General features: G+C 40.4%; 1 protein-coding gene across 1 annotated transcript; it reads left to right on the top strand.

Annotated features, from left to right (window-relative positions):
- Positions 1 to 596: 596 nt before the first annotated feature.
- SEMA4D (semaphorin 4D) lies at positions 597 to 19,101 on the top strand (the record flags this gene model as incomplete). The annotated part of the gene is made up of 14 exons (XM_080361998.1): positions 597 to 690; positions 2,714 to 2,859; positions 3,428 to 3,490; positions 5,771 to 5,869; positions 7,063 to 7,156; positions 8,086 to 8,199; positions 9,108 to 9,259; positions 10,785 to 10,960; positions 11,072 to 11,228; positions 12,008 to 12,230; positions 12,669 to 12,784; positions 16,645 to 16,817; positions 17,035 to 17,078; positions 18,188 to 19,101. 14 exons carry the CDS (start codon positions 597 to 599, stop codon positions 19,099 to 19,101), a joined length of 2,565 nt encoding a protein of 854 aa, XP_080218124.1.
- Positions 19,102 to 20,886: the final 1,785 nt, after the last annotated feature.

The raw sequence follows: 20,886 nt of genomic DNA, 5'->3' as shown, positions 1-20,886 counted from the left end.
ACTCACTTGTAAACTTAATTCAAATTTTGTGCATTAGACATAAGTGACAGTTCAAAATATTTATACTTGGCATTCTAAATTGAAATGATTGCTTTCAGTTATTGCCTATTTGATATTTAATGTGTGGCTTGTTTTTAAGAATCATATTTTCACCAATTAATGTACTCTTTATCTAATTAAGCTATGCAGACAGCTGTGGAAGTGTTGCAAGATCAGCTCATACAATGTGCTATTTGTGGCAGTACTCGGTTTGCTTTCTCTTCTACTATTTGCTCCCCTCCTCTCTCCACAGCATCACTTATTTCTGCAACAAAACAGAAGAATGTGCTCAGTTGTGCTTCTAAGCAACTCTACAGCTTGTGGAGAGTGTGGGCAGTTTCTGTGTGGAGCATCCTGGAAAATGTGCGTTCTCTTGAAGAAGTGACCTGCTGAAAAGCGTGTACTTGCGCAGTTGTTCCAGCCTGCCTTGTTGCACTGCTGTGCAGGCCTGAAATGCCTGGTCTCTAATATACTCCCTGGGATTTGCATTTCTCCTGCCGAAGAAACACTACTTGCTGCGATTACCCAAGGAGCCCCGAAGAGCAAGGACGCTGAAGATGGCTCTGTGGGCTTTTTGTGCAGTTTGGGCTTTGTTACTGGAAGTAGCAGTAGCATTCGGTCCAGTACCAAGGATCACTTGGGAACACAGAGGTAAGAAGAGAAACTTCAATAGCGCAATATGGGGCATTGCCGCATCTGTGTTTCTGTGGGATCTCAAATGCATTGGTGCTATGTGTTCTTCCAGCCTGCTTGCTGCAAGCTTCGTCACGTGTTGCTGGCTTTGCTCAGTTTATGGAGTTCTTGGGAAGAGAATATTCAAAACTGACTCAGGCACTGGGTTAACTGATTTCAGATCCTTCAAGCACTTGTGAAAAGATAGCTTTTTAAAGGAGGAATTTTGAATTTGGCTTTCTCAGCTGAAGGATCTTGTAGCTGAAGCTTCCTTCAAGAGAATAACCCAATACATGTATTTTGCTTTAATAAAATTGAAATATTAAAATGCACCTCTCCAGTTAACAATCTTTTTTTTAATACTTTCTCAGACTGAGATGTATTTTGGACGCTAAACCGTAGTGGGCACTAAGTAAAACATGAGGTGAAGGAAAGATAAGCATTTATTCCTCTTCTGACAGCATTATACGGTGCCTAGAGTTGAAACAGTCTTTTTCACGGAACACCACTTGCCTTGTGGAGCAAATATTCATAACCCCTCAATACAATTAGCAGAGCAAATGTGGCACAAAGAGAAGTAATAGGGATCAGATCAATCATAGCGGAGGAAAAGACAAATGAAGAATATAGTAATAACAAGCTGATTAGAGATAACCATAGTAAGTGTTTTTCCCGTTTATTGATACAGCAATTAGTGGGTTGCTCATGTAACTTTTCAAAAGAATGGTCTAGGCAAGGTTTGTAGTTCCTGCTTATTCTCCTTGATGCTCCTATCTTGTCTAATAGTTAAAATGTGGCAAGTTCCTGTTTAATGGTATAATGGTAATAACCTGCAGACCCACATGCAAATTACTCAAAATAAATGGAATTTATTTTTATTATTACTCTTTCTTCCTGTCTTTTTTTTTTTTTTTTTGCTAAAGATTGATGCATTTAAATATGGAACCCTACTTTGAGTAGGAAGGGGAAATTTAGTCCAGTGGAGGAATTAACTTGCAGAGTTCTATGAACGGGTTCATCCATTTGGGGAAAATTTTCTTGCCAAGTAAAGGACTTTAAAATCACATGCTCAAGAATCTAGTTTAAAATGAATGTTTCTGCATTATTGTAGTTAAAAATGTGCAATTTCTAATATTAGAATTTGGAGCAATAATACATTGCTGCCTGTATGGTAAAAAGCCATGCTTAATTAATCTTCTGGTAGTCTCTTGCACAAAATATGGTCTCCCAGCCTTTCAGTCATTTTTCCATTATGATCGTACATGCAGAAGACATATTCTCGCATGTTAGTCATTTTGTGTCATCTTTCTCCAAGCCATTCTGTTCCAGTCTGCGTGCTTCCTCATTCCACTGGTGTTTTCCCTGTTTCTCCCTCTTTCTCTCAGCTTCCTTTTCATCTCAATTTTCCCTCATGTTATTTCTTTCTGTATTGTGTGTTTTATCTGTGTTCTCTGTTTAAAAATCAGCTTATTGACTCTGTAAATGGTTCCTTTTCAGCTTCTGTATCTCCCTTCTGCTATAGTAATATACTAAGGTGTTGTCTTTTAAGTTGCAGGGTTTTTTGTGAGATTTGTTTGAGGTGGTTTTAAAGGGACATGGTGATTGATCTGATTCCAGTAGGCAGGTACGTGGAAGGGAAAAGGTGAGGAAGGACCTGACTGATGATGGACATGTAAAATGGAAGATTAGAAAAAATGGAATCAACATGTAGGAAAAAAAAGAAGGAAGATATGAGTTACAGGTGTCACTACAAGAGGAGATATTTGAGTGCTTGAATCAGACAGTGGGGACCAGTGATTTTGATGCTGATGATGGAAGCTGCTGCTTCTGCTGAACCCAGCTCCTGAGGGGTCTGTTATCTGTTACATGGCTTGTCTGAACTAACCTTTCCTGTTTTCAGGATAGCCAACAGCTCTTAGACAACTTAGAAAAAAGACCCATAAACCTGACCCTAAGTGATTGTGTTTCTTCACGTGGTGCTATTTTTCTTTAATTTCAACAGAGGTCCAGCTAATACATTTTCATGAACCAGAAGTGTCGAACTACTCAACCTTGCTCTTAAGTGGAGACAAAGATGTCCTGTATGTAGGAGCCAGAGAAGTGATCTTTGCCTTGAATGCAGTGAATATTGCTGAAAAGCAGCACGAGGTATGCATTTTAGTACATTATCATCCTCTATCTAAAAATCACACCCCAAATTTGACTTAATTTCCTTGTATTCACTGCACTTCAGGTGGTATGTCCATATACTATAAATTGGTAGGTAAGTTTTCTTTGATGTGGTGGTTCTGTGGTGGTGAATTTTTTTTTTTATTTTATTTTTTTCTTCTCCCTCTGCCCCCCCGCCAAGTGCTTTCCTTTTAAGTGTGAATGAAATTGAGAAGTACTTAAAATTGAGAAGCACTTAAACCAGTTACAGTTGCATTTCCCTAATGTATATGGTAATGGCAGCTTCGTTAGCAATTGAAGGGGGAAACATCAGGGTAAACCCAAAAGGTAACAGCAGATGTTTAGCCCTGCCTAAGGCACATGGAACTGCCACTTCCCCAGGAAAGAATGGCTTTAAACTTTTGAAAACTACTTGCGAAATGGCTTGCATACGCTCTAGATAGTTTTAGGATTGCCTACTTGTGTGTGTTACTGCGAAATTTTTAGACATTGTCGTGAATTAAAGTGCTTTGAATATGTCTCTTTGTTGCTTTGTTTTATAACTTAGTTACACTGGGAGGTCACCGAAGATAAAAGGACTAAATGTGCAGTCAAGGGCAAATCAGAACAGGTATGTATGTTCATTGAACTTTGAGAACGATGTTGTATGTTTCACTTCAAGAGGAGTGATGTTAAAAGAAGAAAGGCTCTAACTGTTTGAAATTAAATTTTTCAAATAATCACCTGAATTCTTAATTACCTTGAGCTTTAGAAACTTCAGCATGCTATATGTATATATAATATATATATATAATTAGTTCTCAGTTCGTTTTTTTGGCTGGTGAGTATTATTTAAATGTTCGAAAATCTGAACACACCCTGATGTGCTCAATGTTACAAGTTTTTCCATTAAAATGATAAACCAGTATTACTTTTACTGAAGGAAGTTATATCAACTGTTGTGTTTTGTTATTGCAATGGTTCCTTCCCGGCATTTGATTTTACAAAACGGCTGATAATTTTGTTTGCTTTGCTTTTAGGGCATCGAGTTCATTTATTAGGCCAGTACTGTACCACCACTGTATTTTTCACTGAGCAGCGTGTATCCTAATTGTGGTGCGCTTAAGGTGGTCGACTGTTGTACCTTTCCCCTTCTGTCGCACCACTTAGTTCAGTGATACGGTAAAGTGAGGGTTTGCTGGGCAAGATCAGTGGTCAGGCTTTTAGCACAGGTTTGACATTGGAACTCTGCAAGCCCTGTGAATGCAAAAAAGGGATCCTACTCAACACTTGCGGGGGTTTGACATCCGCATCCCCGAACCTGCAAGCTCTTTTGTTCGCAGGGAAGTCCGAGTGTTGCATCCAGGGCTGATAGACATCTTGCATTTGTGGGGCACCTCGAGGTGGGAATGGGGGCTCTCCCTTGTTTCAGCTCTCTGCCTTTCCTTCTCCTTCAGCTGACAATCATCAGTACTTCATGCTAACAGCAGTTGTGATGGGTATTTAAGGGCCATTTCCTCCTTGCCTCGCCTCCTCAGGATGCACTCAGAGAGTGTTATTTATGTTCTTCAGGTTAAATTGAGGTTACTAGTGATAATATTCACATACAGCCACGATGAACGTGAGACACATTAATTTCTCTCATGCGAATGCAGTTTAACAGGTGCTGTGTGCATTGCCATTATTCCTCTGCAGCCATTATTGGTGTCAGATAGAAGAGATGTTAGACCCCACAAATAGGTACTTTGCCAGAGCTCCAAATTTCTTTTTTTCCCTGCCTTCAGTTTAGCAAGTCACCCTTGGCACCAGCCATGCTTTTTCCTCACCATGCTCAAAGCTTTTACTAATAACTTTTATGTTGTAGCAGTGATGTTTTGCGAGTGTCAAGGTGTTAAGCCATTACTGCTATTTCTTACATTAAATATGAAATGGTCAGTCCTCTCCTCCACTCACCACCCCTTTGCTGTTTACTACCAGCAAAAAACATCCGTGCAGCTGTTCAAGGACTTAATTTGACAGAAAACTGGTTTTGTTCTTCCCCTCTCCTGCCCTAGTTTTCTGCCATGCAGAACTCATCATGCAGTCACAGAAATACCTGCTTTGGCTCATAAGAATGAAGAGTAAGGACAGTGTGTATAGTTGGTTAAGTAGTTTATGGAACTGCAGTACAGTGGTGGTATCTGGCTGTGTACCAGCAAGAATTAAGAGGTTATGTTGATACTGATTTTTTTCCCCTCTCTCGCAGTGGATGTTCAGAGATGTTTTTCCTGGTTGTTATTCTGAAACTTTGTCATATTCTCTATGAAGGCTTTGCTCAAATTCCTTGTTCCATTTCAAAGCCAAAGGAATTAAGAAGCTTCCTTGGATGAAAGAGCAGTTGGTATCAACGACTGAAAAACAAAACAGAACAAACAAACAAAAAAGACAGAAGTGACACAGCTATGTAGCTAATCTAGTGGTAAAACAACAACTATCAACACTTAACTGTCTTTACTATCTGAATAGAGGCTATCACTTACTGTTTCATTTAGGTTTACAAGGGATGGCAAAGTCTAAAACTTAATCGATTTCTAACTAGGTGTTCCCATGGATTGGATGTGTCTTTGGAGTTTATGCTTTTGTGGAACAGCTTAGGATGCACTCTGCTGACTGTGTTATTTGGTCTTGCCACCCTAATAGGTATTCTGAAGCAGCTGCACACTACTGGCTGTAGGAAACCAGATGCTGCAGGACTAGAGCTGCTGGAGATGGTGGGGCCATGGTGTCCCAGTGGTGATTGTGTCCCCCAGCCTTAGTGGTGTGGTGTGGCATAAGTAGCGGCAACAGGCAAACTGATAGCACAACTTTGTTTATCTTGGAATGTGAAAATTGTGGTTTATGAGACTGGTCCTTTTCTCATCCTCTACTACAGACGGAGTGTCGTAATTATGTGCGTGTCTTGCAACAGCTGAATGATACTTTCCTCTATGTGTGTGGAACTCATGCATTTCAGCCAACATGCGATTACCTGGTAAGAATGTACATACATTTCGACTCAATAGCAACTACAGCTTAAGAGCAGTTCATTTAAACAATGAGTTAGTCTCTATTCCCAAAGACTGTTGAAATTTCAGTGCTGGTTGTAATGATTGGAGCATTTATTACACTATCCCACAGTAACGATGGAGTATGGAAATAAACCATGTTGTTTCTTTTTCAAAGCGCTTACTGAATTATTGATTCATCTTGTTTAATTGTGGATTTACTTCTTAGCTTTCATAATTGTTTGTGTATTGTGTGTTTGCATAAAAAGCAATTTCTAAAATTGAAATAACATTCTTTGCAATTTTCCTTCATTGCTGAATCTCCCTGAAATTTCTCACATTCCCATTTCTGTTTGTCTCGACTCTGCTCCTGGATGTGCCATAGCTTCATAGTGCTGAGTGCTTCAGAGTGAGGTCTTGGCACAAAATCAAAACTCCCTTTTCTCACTGCCGACTCTTGTATCGTTCTCCTTATATTGGCTCTTAATAATTCTAAAATGGAGAAATCTTGTAGTTGTTCTCCTTTGTCTCCCCTGCCTGCAAGGCTGCCTGCCATCTCCTCTGGAATATTGCCAGAAGTCGTTGCCCTTGGCCTCCAATGTCTTCATTGCACAGTCTAACCAGTCACTTCCCCAGTGCTGTGGCTGCAGTTCTTCCTGATCCTCGCTCCCTTGTTTTTTAACGGATTTATAAAGTAGCAGCCAAAGTACTCTGTGGCTTTTTAAAATGTAGTTGTATTATGCCTCACCTCACAAATTTGACATAATCTCAAAAACTACTAAAATCGACTTAAGAAAGCCTTCTGAATTTCTAAAACTCTCAATTTTTCAATAGTTGTCAGCTCTTTCCATAGATCAGTCAACTTCTCTGCCTTTTCTGCCTGGCGTTTTGGATGCTCTTTCTTGAGGTCTGTCTGGATTTAACTTTTTGTTTTCTGTTCTCTTCTCTTCCTGCTTTCACAAATCGTAGGATCAGATTTCCTCTCTGTCTGCTGAAGTCGACAAGATTTTCTGAAAACACATACGCCTTTTATAATCTTACCAAAAATGCCTTTGATGCTGGAAGTTGATGTGTAGTCCATTATTTAGTGTTGGTTTTTCAGTTACCTTTGCACAGGTCAAGTGGCTGAAAGAAAAAGTGCTAACAGTTGTTTTGTGGTTTTCAACTTAATTTTTTGCAGAATTTAATTTCATTTGAGCTTGGAGGTAAAAATGAAGATGGTAAGGGCAGATGTCCATTTGATCCTGCTCAAAGCTACACATCAGTTATGGTTGGTAAGTTCAGACTTTGCATATCTCATTGTTATGTATAAAAATGTTCTCCTGCTGTCATTCTCCAGTCTTTCAATATCGAAATAGTAGATTGCATCCATATTTTTACATCTTTACTATGTATATAGGTAGATATTAAAATACTTACATAGTCAGCTTTAGGAGAACTTAAAACTATGTTGTTTTGGAAGCAACTTTTAAAATACAATTTTTTAAATTGTGTTTTCAGGTCTGTAACATATTTAGCCCAGGTTGTCTAAACGTACTTTGGCTGCCTCTGTAGTACCAATTACTGTCATTTCAATAAATTTGCAAGTAGATTATTTTTTTTAGCTGTCCTGAAGACATACCCATGAGATAGAATAGGGGTGCGAGAGGTTTATGGTAGGTATATTACTGCATGATTGGACTCCACTGAATCTTGATTCGGTGAAACCAGAGTTCACATCTGTACCCTGGTGTCACAAGATCAGAAAAGAGAAGCTCAAAGTAACATGAAAGAGGAAATGAGGAAGAAAAGAACACACTCCCTCAATGTTGCCTATATTCTTAAAAGGGGAGTTTCAGTAATGGTGACATAGAGAGTAAAGTTATTACTTCCAAAACTCTTGTGGCATTTCTTAAATAAATTAGAATGATTGTACATGAACTGTAGGTTTCCATGTTAAGTGTTGAAGTGCCACAAAAACAATGGTGACTTTTGCCAGTTGCTTGTGTTACAGCAATAATAAACCTGAGTGTGGAAGTGTTAGCTTTGAGAATGGTCAGCAGAAATGTAAATATAGAAGATGTGTGTGGGGCAATGTAGAGGAAATCCGTGTTTATAATTTCTTGTGGGAAGCTTAAGTTTACATAGTCTCCTGAAATATTTATGTACCCTTCTTGTTATCCAATGCATAAAAAAGTCTGAAATATTTATTTTTGTGTTAAAGATGAGGAGCTTTATTCTGGGACTTCTTACAATTTCTTGGGAAGTGAACCTATCATTTCACGGCACTCTCATCAGAGTCCTCTGAGAACAGAGTATGCAATACCTTGGCTTAATGGTAAGTGGGCGTGAGAGCTGACCCAAACAAATTATTTTTTTTTCTTCAGCATCACACAGACAAAGGGTTTAAGTGTCTTACCTGGGATAAGGAGCAGTTGTCTTAGTATCGCAAAGATAATTGATTTTCTTATACTGGCATACACTGACATGTGAGTGTGTGCCCTCCTGTGTGCTATCAAGAGATTTTATTTTGAAACTTCAGGATTTTTGTCAGGATTGAGGATGTAAACATCAAGACATACAGACTTCAACTTGGTGCTAACGGGCTACAGTTTATCTTATATATATGCTTGTTTATCCTTGCAATAAAGCAGCATGGTTATGATAGCATATCGTTTTGGTTTTCGAATTGAGCTCATCATGGTTCCTGATTATTTCAGTTCCTGAATTTCAAAATTCAGGTTCTGTGAATGCTCAGATGTCTGTTGCTTTCTGCTGAAAAGGACCAAAATATCAAAGCGAGCATATTCCAAAAGATGCATTATGTCCAAAAACTACACGATACTGAGTTTTGTAGTATATGTTGTAATGATACTGTCATTTTTAGTGTTTCAGCTAATAGCTGAAATAGAGGAGAGGCAGGCAAGGGAGGGTACATCTCCAGGCCCATCAGAAAGCTACACTTGAGTGTGAAGGATGTTGAAATAACGAGATATCAGACTATGGAGATGTCTCAGATATCTTAGTGCTTTTGCATAGGGTTTGTCGTTTTGGTTTTCTCCTCTATTTCTACCTTTTTAGAAATGCTGTTCATACTGTGTACAGTGAACTGTGTAGGCAGGTCAGTGACTGGAGAGCAGATAAATGCAGTGTGAAGTTTGGGTGAAAGAGGACTCCTAGGGGCACTTAAAAGAAATCAAGTTAGTAGTCATATATAATATAAAATTCTTCTTTTTGTATCTGTAGAGCCCAATTTTGTTTTTGCTGATGTGATAAGAGCAGATCAAAACAGCACAGATGGAGAAGATGACAAGATATACTTCTTTTTCACTGAAGTGTCTGTGGAGTATGAATTTGTTGGAAAACTGATGATTCCAAGAATAGCTAGAGTGTGCAAGGTGGGACATATTTCAGTTTACTTTTACTAATCCAACTGGAATTGTGTGTGTATGTGTGTGTGTGTTAAAAAAACATTTATTATTGTGGACTTATTGCCAGTTAAATGAAAGTGGTCAAACTTGGTGAATCTTAGTGAATCAGCAATTTCAATAAATTCTTCAGAACTGGGAAAGCCTAATTGTTACTTTGGGAAAAAAATACTAGATTTAATTTTTCACAGTGGTGAAATATCATTGTATCTAGGTGTCCTGCCCACCCCTGGGGGGAAAACACCAACCACCACAAAACACAGCAACAGAAAAAGTGTCTCCTCTGGCTTTCCTTTATATATATATATATGTGTACGTGTGTGTGTACGTGTGTATATATATATATATTTTTTTTTTTTTTAATAAATTGAAGTTCAGCTCCTTGAGAAGAACTGACTTTGGTTGGAACTGAGCAGATAGGGTGTTTGTCAAATGACTTTGGAGGAGCTGTATATAAGCTGAACTGTAGCTGTGTCCACAGCAGAGCAGCTCTTGATGGTGGTGCAGCAGATGGGGCTTCCATGAAGTTGTTAGAGCTGCCAGAGCCTCAAGGAAGAAAATGATCACCAGGAGCCTGATTCTGTCACACTTGCTGTGTTCAAGCCTCAGTGTGTTAGGCTGGTTTGTGCACATACTCAGGAGCATTGGTTAAAAGTCTTGCTGATGAAGGAGGTTTTTTTTCCAGTAGAAAATGTTGATTTAACAAAAACCTTTTCAGTGGAATGTATCCATTTCCTCAGGGTTGGTTTTTTTTGTTGTTGTTTGTTTCCAGCAGGAAATTTATCTAGCTGTTTCATTTTGATGGGGTTGAAATATTTTATTTTGACTTTACTGTTTTATATTTAAACACGGGAGTCAAAATATCAATAACAAGTTAGTGCCCTTGAGATTTCTGTTAAGCAGTTGGAGGCAGGTTTACATGGTGCTTATTATTATTATGGCACTTTGCCCACTGACAGCTTGTGCACGCTTTAGAAGGGAAGTATCGCAGAGTATGAGAGCTTTCTCACTGCTGTTTGTTTGAAATAGGAATCAGTGGCAGGCTGCAAATATATGAGCATTTATACTTAAAGGGAATCTGCAGAATTTTTTTAAACAATATTTTGTATAACAGCATTGGTAATGAAATATTAACAGTGTTCAAATGTGCCTGCGTCTTGAAGAGAAATAACAGAGCTATAGCTTGAGTACCACATATTTTGAAACATTCCTAGTCAATGTATCTTAACTTCTTTAAGCCATGGTACTGTGAATCTTTAATAAAGGTGGCAACTGCTTGCAAGTAGGCCATTGCTGCATTTCTTCTAATGAAATTACTTATTTTCCTGTGGCTTCCTTACTTTTCTGTTTGCGAATGTGTCAATAATTATTGGTGTTGCTGTAGACAAAATGTTAGAAAATAACAGGGTTCAGTAATTTCATGCTATATGGTAGTGGTTTTTAAATGCTGCTAGTTCTCCTCACAAACAACTTTTTATTTTTCTAATATCAAAAGAGGGACCAAGGAGGATTAAGGACCTTGCAGAAAAAATGGACATCCTTTCTCAAGGCCAGATTGATCTGTACCATCCCTGATAAGAATTTGATTTTCAATATTATCAATGATGTTTTTATTCTCAAGTCTCCAACTTTGAAGGAACCAGTGATATATGGAGTCTTCACCCCACAACTGTAAGTTTGTTTTAGCCTTTATCTGGATACTTTTAATCTCAGTTTGTTACCTCAACAAGTAATAATTACTCCTGGGTTTGTTTGTTTGTTTTTTCCTTCCTGAACTTTTAGGAATAACGTGGGACTGTCAGCAGTGTGTGCATACAACCTGTCTACTGTAGAAGAGGTTTTCTCAAAAGGAAAATATATGCAGAGTGCCACGGTTGAACAGTCTCATACAAAATGGGTACGATACAATGGGGAAATTCCTAATCCTCGACCCGGTGCGGTAAGTTTCTGTAATCTTGGATCTGATTACTAGTCATCTTTTTGAGTGCTCAGGAGTACATAAACTAGAAAATACTAGATAACCTACTAAAGCTTAATTTTAGTTTGTCCTTAGCTGGATACTTTCTGTTTTAACGATTTTGTAGAAAAACACTGAAGTGATTTATTCTGAACTTTGTATCCCAGAGTAAAAGTGGGATTTTAAAATTTGTAATTGAGTTATTTGCTGATTTTGTATTTTCATTATTTCGTCACTAATTTTTTAGTGCTGAAATAGATGTCAGTATACACTAAACAACATCAAATACTTTTTAGTTCAGGTGAACAGAAGCATAGCAATCGTTGCACATGTCAGTAGGTTCAGCAGGTTTATCCAATGCAGTGCATGGCTCTGCAAGCCAAGATGTTAGTAGTACTAAATGTTTTTCACACTTTTCTTTCTTTCTCACGTTCCCTGCAGTCACCTTGTTGCTACTGCTGAATGAGGTGACAGTTAAAAGTAGTTAAGCAGGAGAGTCCAGAAAGAATATTTTCCTAGAATGTATTTCGGGTTCAAGGAAAAATGTAGTCTGAAGTGAAGGGATTAGTACATTGCAGAAGCCAAAGTGCTGCAAGACTTGAGAACCTTTTTTTGGTAGAATGAATGTGTAATGTAAAGGTGTCCTTACTGGCCAGAAAAATGCAGGGAAAAAAAATGCATGTAGCTGCTATTAATTGTCTCTGTTTCATACAAGTAAATGATATAAATTGGTTGTCTTCTTTTGGTTTGTCCCCTCCCAGTGTATAAACAATGAAGCCAGAGCATCGAACTACATGAGTTCTCTGAATTTACCAGACAAAACATTGCAGTTTGTTAAAGATCATCCTCTAATGGATGACTCCGTGACTCCAATGGGAGACAGACCTCGACTAGTAAAACGAGATGTGAAGTATACCCAGATTGTGGTAGACAGAGTCAGAGCACTCAATGGCACCATATATGATGTTATGTTCATCAGTACAGGTGAGTTCTGCAAACCTTTTTTAAGTGATACTCTGATTCTTCAGGCTGAAGTGTGTCCTAAGAGAAATTTCGGACATTTACATATTTACAGTGCTTTTACACCAGCTAATGTTTTTGTTAAAAATTAAGGGACCATGGTAAGTGGAGAATCTTACATGCTTTGAAAAAATATTGCAGGAAAAGAAACACAAAACTGCATGTGTACAGCAAAAGCACAAATGAGATAGTCTCAGTCATTGTTCTTTGTCTGAAAATGTTATTTCTTGCTCAGAGTTCCTCATGACAGTGGGTTTAATGGTTGCCATTGACACAGAGTTGTGTAATGTCTTCAGCTGAACAGCAAGCAGATTAGTGAGATAGTTTATAGCAATAGTGCAATATTTTTCCATGCTATTTTATTTTAAGGATCTTATTTAATATATTGCTTTGTTGTTCCAGATCGAGGAGCCCTGCACAAAGCTATCAGCTATGAAAATGGAATGCATATTATTGAAGAAACACAGCTTTTCCCAAACTTTGAGCCAGTCCAAACTCTCTTGCTTTCATCCAAAAAAGTAAGTGCTAGACAGCACTCATCTCATTTTGCATTTCCACAAAATGTTTTAGTACCCCCTTGTAACTTGTGTCATGGCGAAAGATGATGTCACTGTGCACGGAGTCAAGGGCTGCATCTAACTCCTCACACTGCAGTAATATTGCCTATTGGCTGCTGCATTTCAGTGGGTTTGGTAGGTGATGAGCTTCTGAGGGTATGTAGATGTGGGGAAGGTGGTGTTGGGGGGCTCAGGTTTGCAGGTCTTCATGTGGATTTCATGCACAGAAGGAGAAAGCTGTGTGGTTTTTAAGGTACCGCTCTTCATATTAGGAGTCATGTAAAAATCCTGACCCCTTGTGGCCATTGCAAATCCATGAAGAAAAATTCTAGTGGGTTTAGCAGGGAAGCCCTGCGTCTTTCTGAGGAAATAGACCTAGAAACAGAGAGAACAGTCTTGTCTAGCAGAGAGGCTCATACTTGTGTAACTAATTGGTTTCTGCTGTCCCAAGTCTCTCAGGCTTTTGCATGATAGGTGTATCGTGGGAGCAGTCATGTTGGTGCACCTGGGGGTGAGGACCTCTGAGGTCCTGTCTGCCTGACGGGCCACCACCTGCAGTTGCAGCTGGGGCACACGAGCCTGGCTGCAAGCTTCAAACCCAGTGGTCGTTTTGCACTGTTAATCAGTCACTGGGTTTAATCCTGACGTGATTTTGTGACAGTGGGAGGATAATCAGTGTGTTCGCTTTGTATGCTAGTTAGGCTGTTGACCCTAGTTATGTTGACCTGCAGATGCATGAGTGTCCATGAAATTATTACCCTGAGCAGTGGCTCGTAGCATCAAACCACTCAACTGGTGAAATTTTGGAATCTCTTAAGGAAAGAATGACACTCTTGAAGTGTCTGGTAGGTAGTACTGGCATTCAGTAGCAATGGATAAATGCTTTGCAGCTAGGGATTTAGGAATACTGCCAGGATATCTTAGACACAGCTTTTATTTTTGTGTGCTATTTAATAAAACTGCATGCCAACACGGTCAGCTCAGTGGAGGAGAACTTTACACCGTAAATCTTTCAAGCTCATCTTGCACGCTTATTTGTCCTTTCATGCTCCTAATTGGAAAAAGTCTTGAGGCCAGAGTATGCCTCTGATAGTCAAATGAAAACCGGTGATTACAAGCTTCCAAGCTCATAGATTTCACTGGAGATGTTTGCACTATTTTTGTACGATGCACCACACTGGCAACTTTGTGTGTGGGTGCATCCCATTGGGCCCATGGATTTGTGGATGTCCAGTTTGCCTAAATGATCTCTACCCTGATCCTTCTCAACCAAGGGAAGGTCTTAGTTTTTCTGGACTTTTCTGTCTCCATGGTCTGGAATACCTGAGGACCAGCCTTAGCAGTAAAGACGGAATCAAGCGAGGAAGGCATTCAGTAGCTCTGCCTTCTCTGTGCCATCCATCACCAGGGATCCCACCTCATTTAGCAGCAGACCTACATTTTCTCTAACCTTCCATTTGCTGCTGATGTACTTGAAGAAGCCCTTCTTGTCCTTTACACCACTGGCCAGATTTAATTCCAAGTGGAGCTTGGCCTTCCTCACCACATCCTTACATACTCTGACAACATTCCTGTATTCCTCACAACTGGCCTGTCCCTTTTCCCACCTCTGTAAACTTCTTTGTTCCACTTGAGTTTTGTCAGAAGTTCCTTGATCATCCATGCATGTCTCCTGCTCCCTTCAATTTATTTCTTGCTGATCTCAAGCTTGGAGGAAGTGATGTTTGAATATTAACTAGATCTCTTGGACTTCCCTACCTTCTAGAATCCCATGGGATTCTTCCAGTCAGGACCTTGAAGAGGTCAAAGTCCATCCTGCTGAAGTCCAGGGTTGTAATTCTACTTATTGTCCTGCTTCCTCCACGCAGGATCCTGAACTCCACCATCTCATGGTCACTGCAGCTGAGGCCGTCCTCAGCCCTCACGTCTCCAGCCAGTTCTTCTTGGTTTGTTAGGACAAGGTCCAGCAGCACGCCTCTCCTTGTTGACTCCTGCACCACCTGTGTCAAGAAATTGTCATCACTGATCTGTAGGATCCTCCTGGACTGTGTGTTTCTAGCTGTGTTGTCTTCCCAGCAGATGTCAGGGTGATTGAAGTCTCCCATGAGAACCAGGACATGTGATCGTGAGGCTACTTCCAGCTGTCCATAGAAAGTCTCATTAACTTCTCCCTCCTGATCAGGTGGCCTGTAGTAAACACCCATGACAGGCTCCCCCTTGCTGGCTTGTCCCTTAATTTTTACCCATAAGGACTCAACTAATTCGTTAACCCCTGCTAGGCAGAATTCAACACATTTGAATTGCTCACATAAAGTGCAACTCCTCCACCTCACCTTGCTGGCCTGTCTTCTCTGAAAAGTACATAGCCTGTTCTTTAAACCTTGACACCCTCCATGACAACATTCCAGTCATGTGAGCTGTCCCACCACGTCTCTGTAATAGCAATGAGATCATGGCCCTGTGAACCTGCACAGATCTCTAATTGTTCCTGTTCATTCCCCATGCTACATGTGTTGGTGTACACTTTAGAGAAGTAATCGAGCCTGTGGGTTTCCCAGGAGCTGTCTAAGAGGATCCACCATAGCCATATAGTTACATTCCTGAGGCTTGTTTCTGATGTTGAGACTAGAAGTCTGTACCGCAAACATGAGGTTTTTAAATAATGTTTCTCTACTAGAAATCTTCCTTGGATGTCTGCCCATCGCTTTGTGACCATATCCATCCTGCCAGTGTCAAGCATTCTCACTGCAGACACAACCCCTGAGTACGTTTCTACATACTGAGATCTGTATGGCTGCCATACAGGCCAAGCCACTCTGTGCTTGGATCCGGCTCATTTGCCATGACAACTGCAGTAGGGTGCAGATAAATGCACTCGCTATTCTGCTCAGGATGAAGCCAACCCACTGCCAAGGTGGGGTGTGCTGTTCAGCTTTTTGTGCACAGCCTCTCGAAAGGACTAGAGGCTGTCACTGGTGGTTTTGGGTTGCAGTGCAGGCCCCTTTCTTGAAGGCTTTGTATAATAATATATAAGTTCACAATTTACCTTTAGCTGTCGATTCCCTGACCTTTGAAATAGATGAATGAAATAAGGCAGCTGCCCACCTTTTGTGAGAAGGGTGTTGGGGATGAGTGTGGTCTTTTCCCGCTGTGCTCAGAGTCAGACTTGTTTGGGATCCCCCTGCAACAGCCGGTCAGACAGACCTTCTGTTTACATCCCCCTTTTCCCAGGTGCAGTGCCGGTGCTCCTTCCTTTGGGTACCATCCAGCGCTCCTCCTTGACTAGTGAGCAGGCAGCTGCTCTTGACTCTTGTAAGGCTGATGCTGATGTGGTGGCAGAGACCTGCCTGGTGGAAGAGCTGATGGCTGTAGGGCTGCTTTGGGTTAACAGGAGCAGGTCCTGCACACAGCCAGCATTGCCTGTTCAGGCTTGCCTGTGCCTACTGCAGCCATGCTGCCAGCACAGGCTTGCCTTGCCTTCTATGAGGATTGCTGGTGAATTGGTATTTGAGGAAAAAAATGTGTGCTAAAGATACGGTTAGACATAGTTACTTTTCACTCTCACAAACTCCGTTTCACGTTTTTTGTTCTTTTGTCCTTTTACACTTCCAGCATTGCTGAATATTTTCAAGATTAGCTTTTATTTCTGGAAAGGAAACTATCAAAATGCTTATTCCCTCATGCTCCAGTTTTTACAAACATGGCTGTATGTATGCAGCTCTTCCAATAATTTTTAAATTGTTTCATGGATTGGATTGTTCAGCTTTGAGAAAGTGACTGGCTGTGTTTTTTTGTTGTGTGTTGTTTTTTTTTTTTTTTAGGGCAGAAGATACCTCTATGCTGGTTCAAATTCTGGTGTGGTTCAGTCTCCGGTGGCATTCTGTGACAAGTACACCACTTGTGTTGACTGTGTTTTAGCAAGGGATCCTTACTGTGCTTGGAAACCCCTTGAAGCTTCCTGTGTTGATATTTTTAAAGAAAGTGAAGTTGAAAGGTAATGGTAGCCTTTGATTACCTTACATTTACAATTGATGTTGCATCAGTCTTGCCAATAGCTGGCATATCTTTAACTGAATGTTTTCAAATATGGACTTTTTCCTGTCCATCTATGTCTGCTTATGCTACTTAGATGCGTCTTTCTTAGTACAAGAGCATGGTCAGGCTGTAGGAAACAAGATTTGAAGTTGTAATACTTGGACTTCCTTTTACAGGAACTGGATTCAGAACATAGGTGGAGATGCATCATCTTGTTCTGGTGAGTTAGTCTTTGAAGAGCTATTTCCATGTCTAGGTGGAGTAATGAAAGAGCTGCGTTTAGTTCAGCTTGGGTTTTGTGAATATCTGGACACTCATTTATATTTTAATAGGTATGAGATTCTGCTTTTGAGTATTTGAGCATCCGTACAGCCTGCATGTTGTCTTAAAATGTCTGTTTGTATACATTGCAGTGTGCAGTGCACAAACCTGTGAAATGAAGGTGGGCCCCTCAACAGCGACTTCTGAATGAAAGCAATATTTACCATAAGTACTTCTAGGGCAGAGGCCTCTGTCTCTGTGATGTAGCATTTGACATTCTACTGTGAGCCTTGTTAAGTGCTTGGTTATTGCTGCTGGATCAGATGCAATGATCCTGAAAAAAGCTGGTTTTATGGTGAGAGGGGCAGGGGACTCAGGACATGATACAGAGCAGCTGAAGTACCCTCCATAGTGCTTTAAGGCAAGTAATCACAGGCTCCTTCTTTGTAGTCTGTGCTGCTACCACAAGATCAAGGAGATCTTAAAAAAGAATAGTGTAACAGGAGACCTTTAGTGCAGTAAACAAAGCTTAAGAGTTTGAGCTTTCTCTATTTTGGATCACTATGAGAGTTTTGCTTATTAGTTGTTTAATTAATTTATGGATTTACATTGTGGGTGTTCATAAGTGCTTGTATTTTTTTTAGGAAAGTTTAGGTTGAGTAACAGCACTTTGTTCATTTTCTTGGATATTTTGGAGTTGCTGATTTGCTTGATGGACTAATTGCATATAAAGTAATACCAAGTACAGCATCTTGTCTCAAACAATGACTCATCTCAGGTGCATGCTCAGTTGCGAATCAGCAAGTTCTCATCTTTACCTAGAGGTGGAGGTTGTTTTACAGTTTGAGCTGTCCTGTTTCTTAGCCTGTCTTGACGTCAAGACACTTGCATGCAGCTGTAGCTTGGTATTTCACCAAGATTCTTGCATGCTGTCATCTTGGTCTTGTGAGGTAATCTGAATGCCATAATCTTTACATTTCTGTTAAGCCTATAGCACAGTCTCATGCAACTATATGGATTAGACAGGAATCATTGCTGATACTCTGCGCATTTATTTTGATGTTCCAGATAAAGTAAGAGAGAATCCCCTACAGCATACGTTCAAGCATGGGAGCACAGCAGAACTCAAGTGTTCTCAAAAGTCCAATCTGGCACAGGTAGTTTGGAAGTTCAAAGATGATGTGCTGAGAGTGGAGAGCCCCAAGTACCGTCTGCTGGAAAAGGCGCTGCTCATCTTCAACTTATCGGAAGGAGACAGCGGTGTGTACCAGTGTCTGTCAGAAGAAAAAGTGAAGAATAAGAAATTTTCTCAAGTGCTGGCTAAGCATGTTTTGGAACTGAAAAAGATCCAGCATACCACGCTGGGCCCCACTGTGGCAGCCACACCAACAGAAGGTAATAGCGATGTGCCAAAAGTATCAGCTGTGTCAACCGAGGGGTCTGCTGCTCACACCTCGACCACTCAGATGGTGCCGGTAACGACAGCAAGGGTAGTGACCAAGCCCATTGGCCCCGTCCTAACAAGTGCTGCCTCCAACACTGAGCTCTTCAACTCAATGCCTGACGCGGTCCCGGAAAAGACGATGTTCCTCAAGTCAAATGATAACTTCCTGTTGATGTTCCTCTTCCTCTTCTTTTTTATTCTGTTCTTGTGCCTGCTCTCCTACAACTGTTACAAAGGGTACTTGCCAGGGCAGTGCTTGAAATTTCGGTCTATCATGCTGCTCGGTAAGAAGAAGAAGTCAGATTTTTCTGATTGTGAGCAGAGTGTGAAGGAGACGCTGGTGGAGCAAGGCAGCATCAGCCACCAGAGCGGGGAGCAGCCGAAGCCAGCGCACGACACGGGCTACGAGACTGAGCCTGACTGCGGGAACGGGCAGCTGCAGCCTGGGGACCTGCCCGCGCCCCGAGAGGCCAAGGACAAGCCCTTCGATGTCAAGTGCGAGCTCAAGTACGCCGACTCGGATGCAGAGGGAGACTGAAGGACCCGATTGCCCATTTCAGTGGTGGAAACCGGCTGCGGTCCTGCAGCAAGCTGGGCACGGAGAGCATGGGGATGACAGCTGAGCCATAGTGGGGTTTACATGCTTAAGCTGTACAGCAAGCCACTTTGTGTTCAGACCTCACCAGATTAGAGCAGTGGTGTTCTTGTCTGCAGAACATAGCATCTTGTGTTGTACTGTCCTTTTTGGTTTTTTTTTTTTAGAAATGGCCAGTTTCAGATCACCATGTGTTTGTTCCTGATTTTTCTCCCACTGAGCGCTTCGCTCTGAAGTTACTTACTTGTTCTTCAGCCCTGTTCTTCCATAGAATAAAAGTAACTTTCTAATTCAGTTGGCTTTAAAAAGTACTTCAGTCTACACAGGTTTTAGCCACCATTTAAAAAAGACCTAGTTTCATTTTAATTCCAAATTGGAAATTAAGTTTAGTTTATCAGATTGGTAAATTATAGACTTTTGTCCAGATTGGGACATTTTTTTTTCCTTTTTTTTCTTTTTTTTTTTTTTTTTTCTTCTAGTGATTAATGTTACACTTTGTGTTTTGACACACTAGGTCTCTTTAGTTGGTTAAAGTTAATTTTAACTGCATTTTAAGTATCTTAGACTTTAAGGTATAATGGGGATAGCATTGGCTTGATTTGTGTAAGACTCTCAGGGATAATCTTGTTTAAAGGCTTTTTTTCTTTGCTGCTTTCTTAGAAGTTTAGATACAACAATATCAATACAAAACATGCAGTAAGTGTAGAGGGAGGGAGGAAGTAATAGATTTAGGAATGCTTTTCTTTTTTCATTTTTCTTAATTTCCCCCTTAATCAGCAAGCTGGACATAGTTGTGTTCTACTTTCTATACAAAACTGGATTTTTTGTTCTTAAATGAAACAGTACAGACAAGCAGCTGTCAGTTAGCAGTGACATGGAGAGAGGTTTTTTTGCACTGTGGAAGCGAAACAGGAATCAAGAAGAATTAACTACCACAATTCAGCTAGCGACTGGCTGCAATGGACTGTTAGGAATACAGCCAGATGACAAAGCATTGCTGATTTTCTTATTTTCCCCTTTTTTTTTCAGATTCAGAAATAACTCAGCTTCTTTTTGTGACAAATCTTTGCAGTGTCACCCTTTCTGGATGACACCTTCCAGTCTCTGGTGCAACTGGAGACTGAAACTGGAGCTGCTCAATCAGTTGTTTGAACTGTTTATTGTGAATCATGCCTGCAAACGTGACAGTGTGCATTTGTTCTCAGCCTGGTTCACAGCAGCGCTGTTTGTCTGTAAAAGCATTTTGTGCGGTACAGTCCTGAAGAATTGTTCCTCTCACGGCGTCTTTCTGTAAATATTGCTAGAAGTAGAGTACATTTTAACAGTAAATAGCGGTGTGCCTGGGCTGCTTTTCTATGTTGAACTTTCATGTGAACATAATTTTAGACCATCTTAGTGTAAACAGTTTATATTTTATAAGATTCAGTTTGGTTTTATTTTTCTATTTTTAATTATGTACATATAACAGAATAAATATTAAAATAAATTGTATTATATCTTGACTTTTATGAAACTTGAAACAATGATGCTGGTTTCCACATTGCAAGTACTAATGTTCCTTGTGGTTTCGTTTGAGGGGGAAAAGCGAAAACCTTTGTAATTAATTTGAAGTAGATTCTCTTCTCAGCTTTATTTGAATGGGTTATTGCCAGGGGCAGGGGGATGGGAAGGATGGAGAAAGAAATGCGGGTGAAGGAGGAAAGCTTTCTTCTCTAGGGGCCTAGGGAC

Source organism: Nesoenas mayeri (genome assembly GCF_963082525.1).
Source record: "Nesoenas mayeri genome assembly, chromosome: Z".
In the NCBI taxonomy this organism is placed as follows: domain Eukaryota; kingdom Metazoa; phylum Chordata; class Aves; order Columbiformes; family Columbidae; genus Nesoenas; species Nesoenas mayeri.
This window is presented reverse-complemented; position numbering and strand designations above follow the sequence as displayed.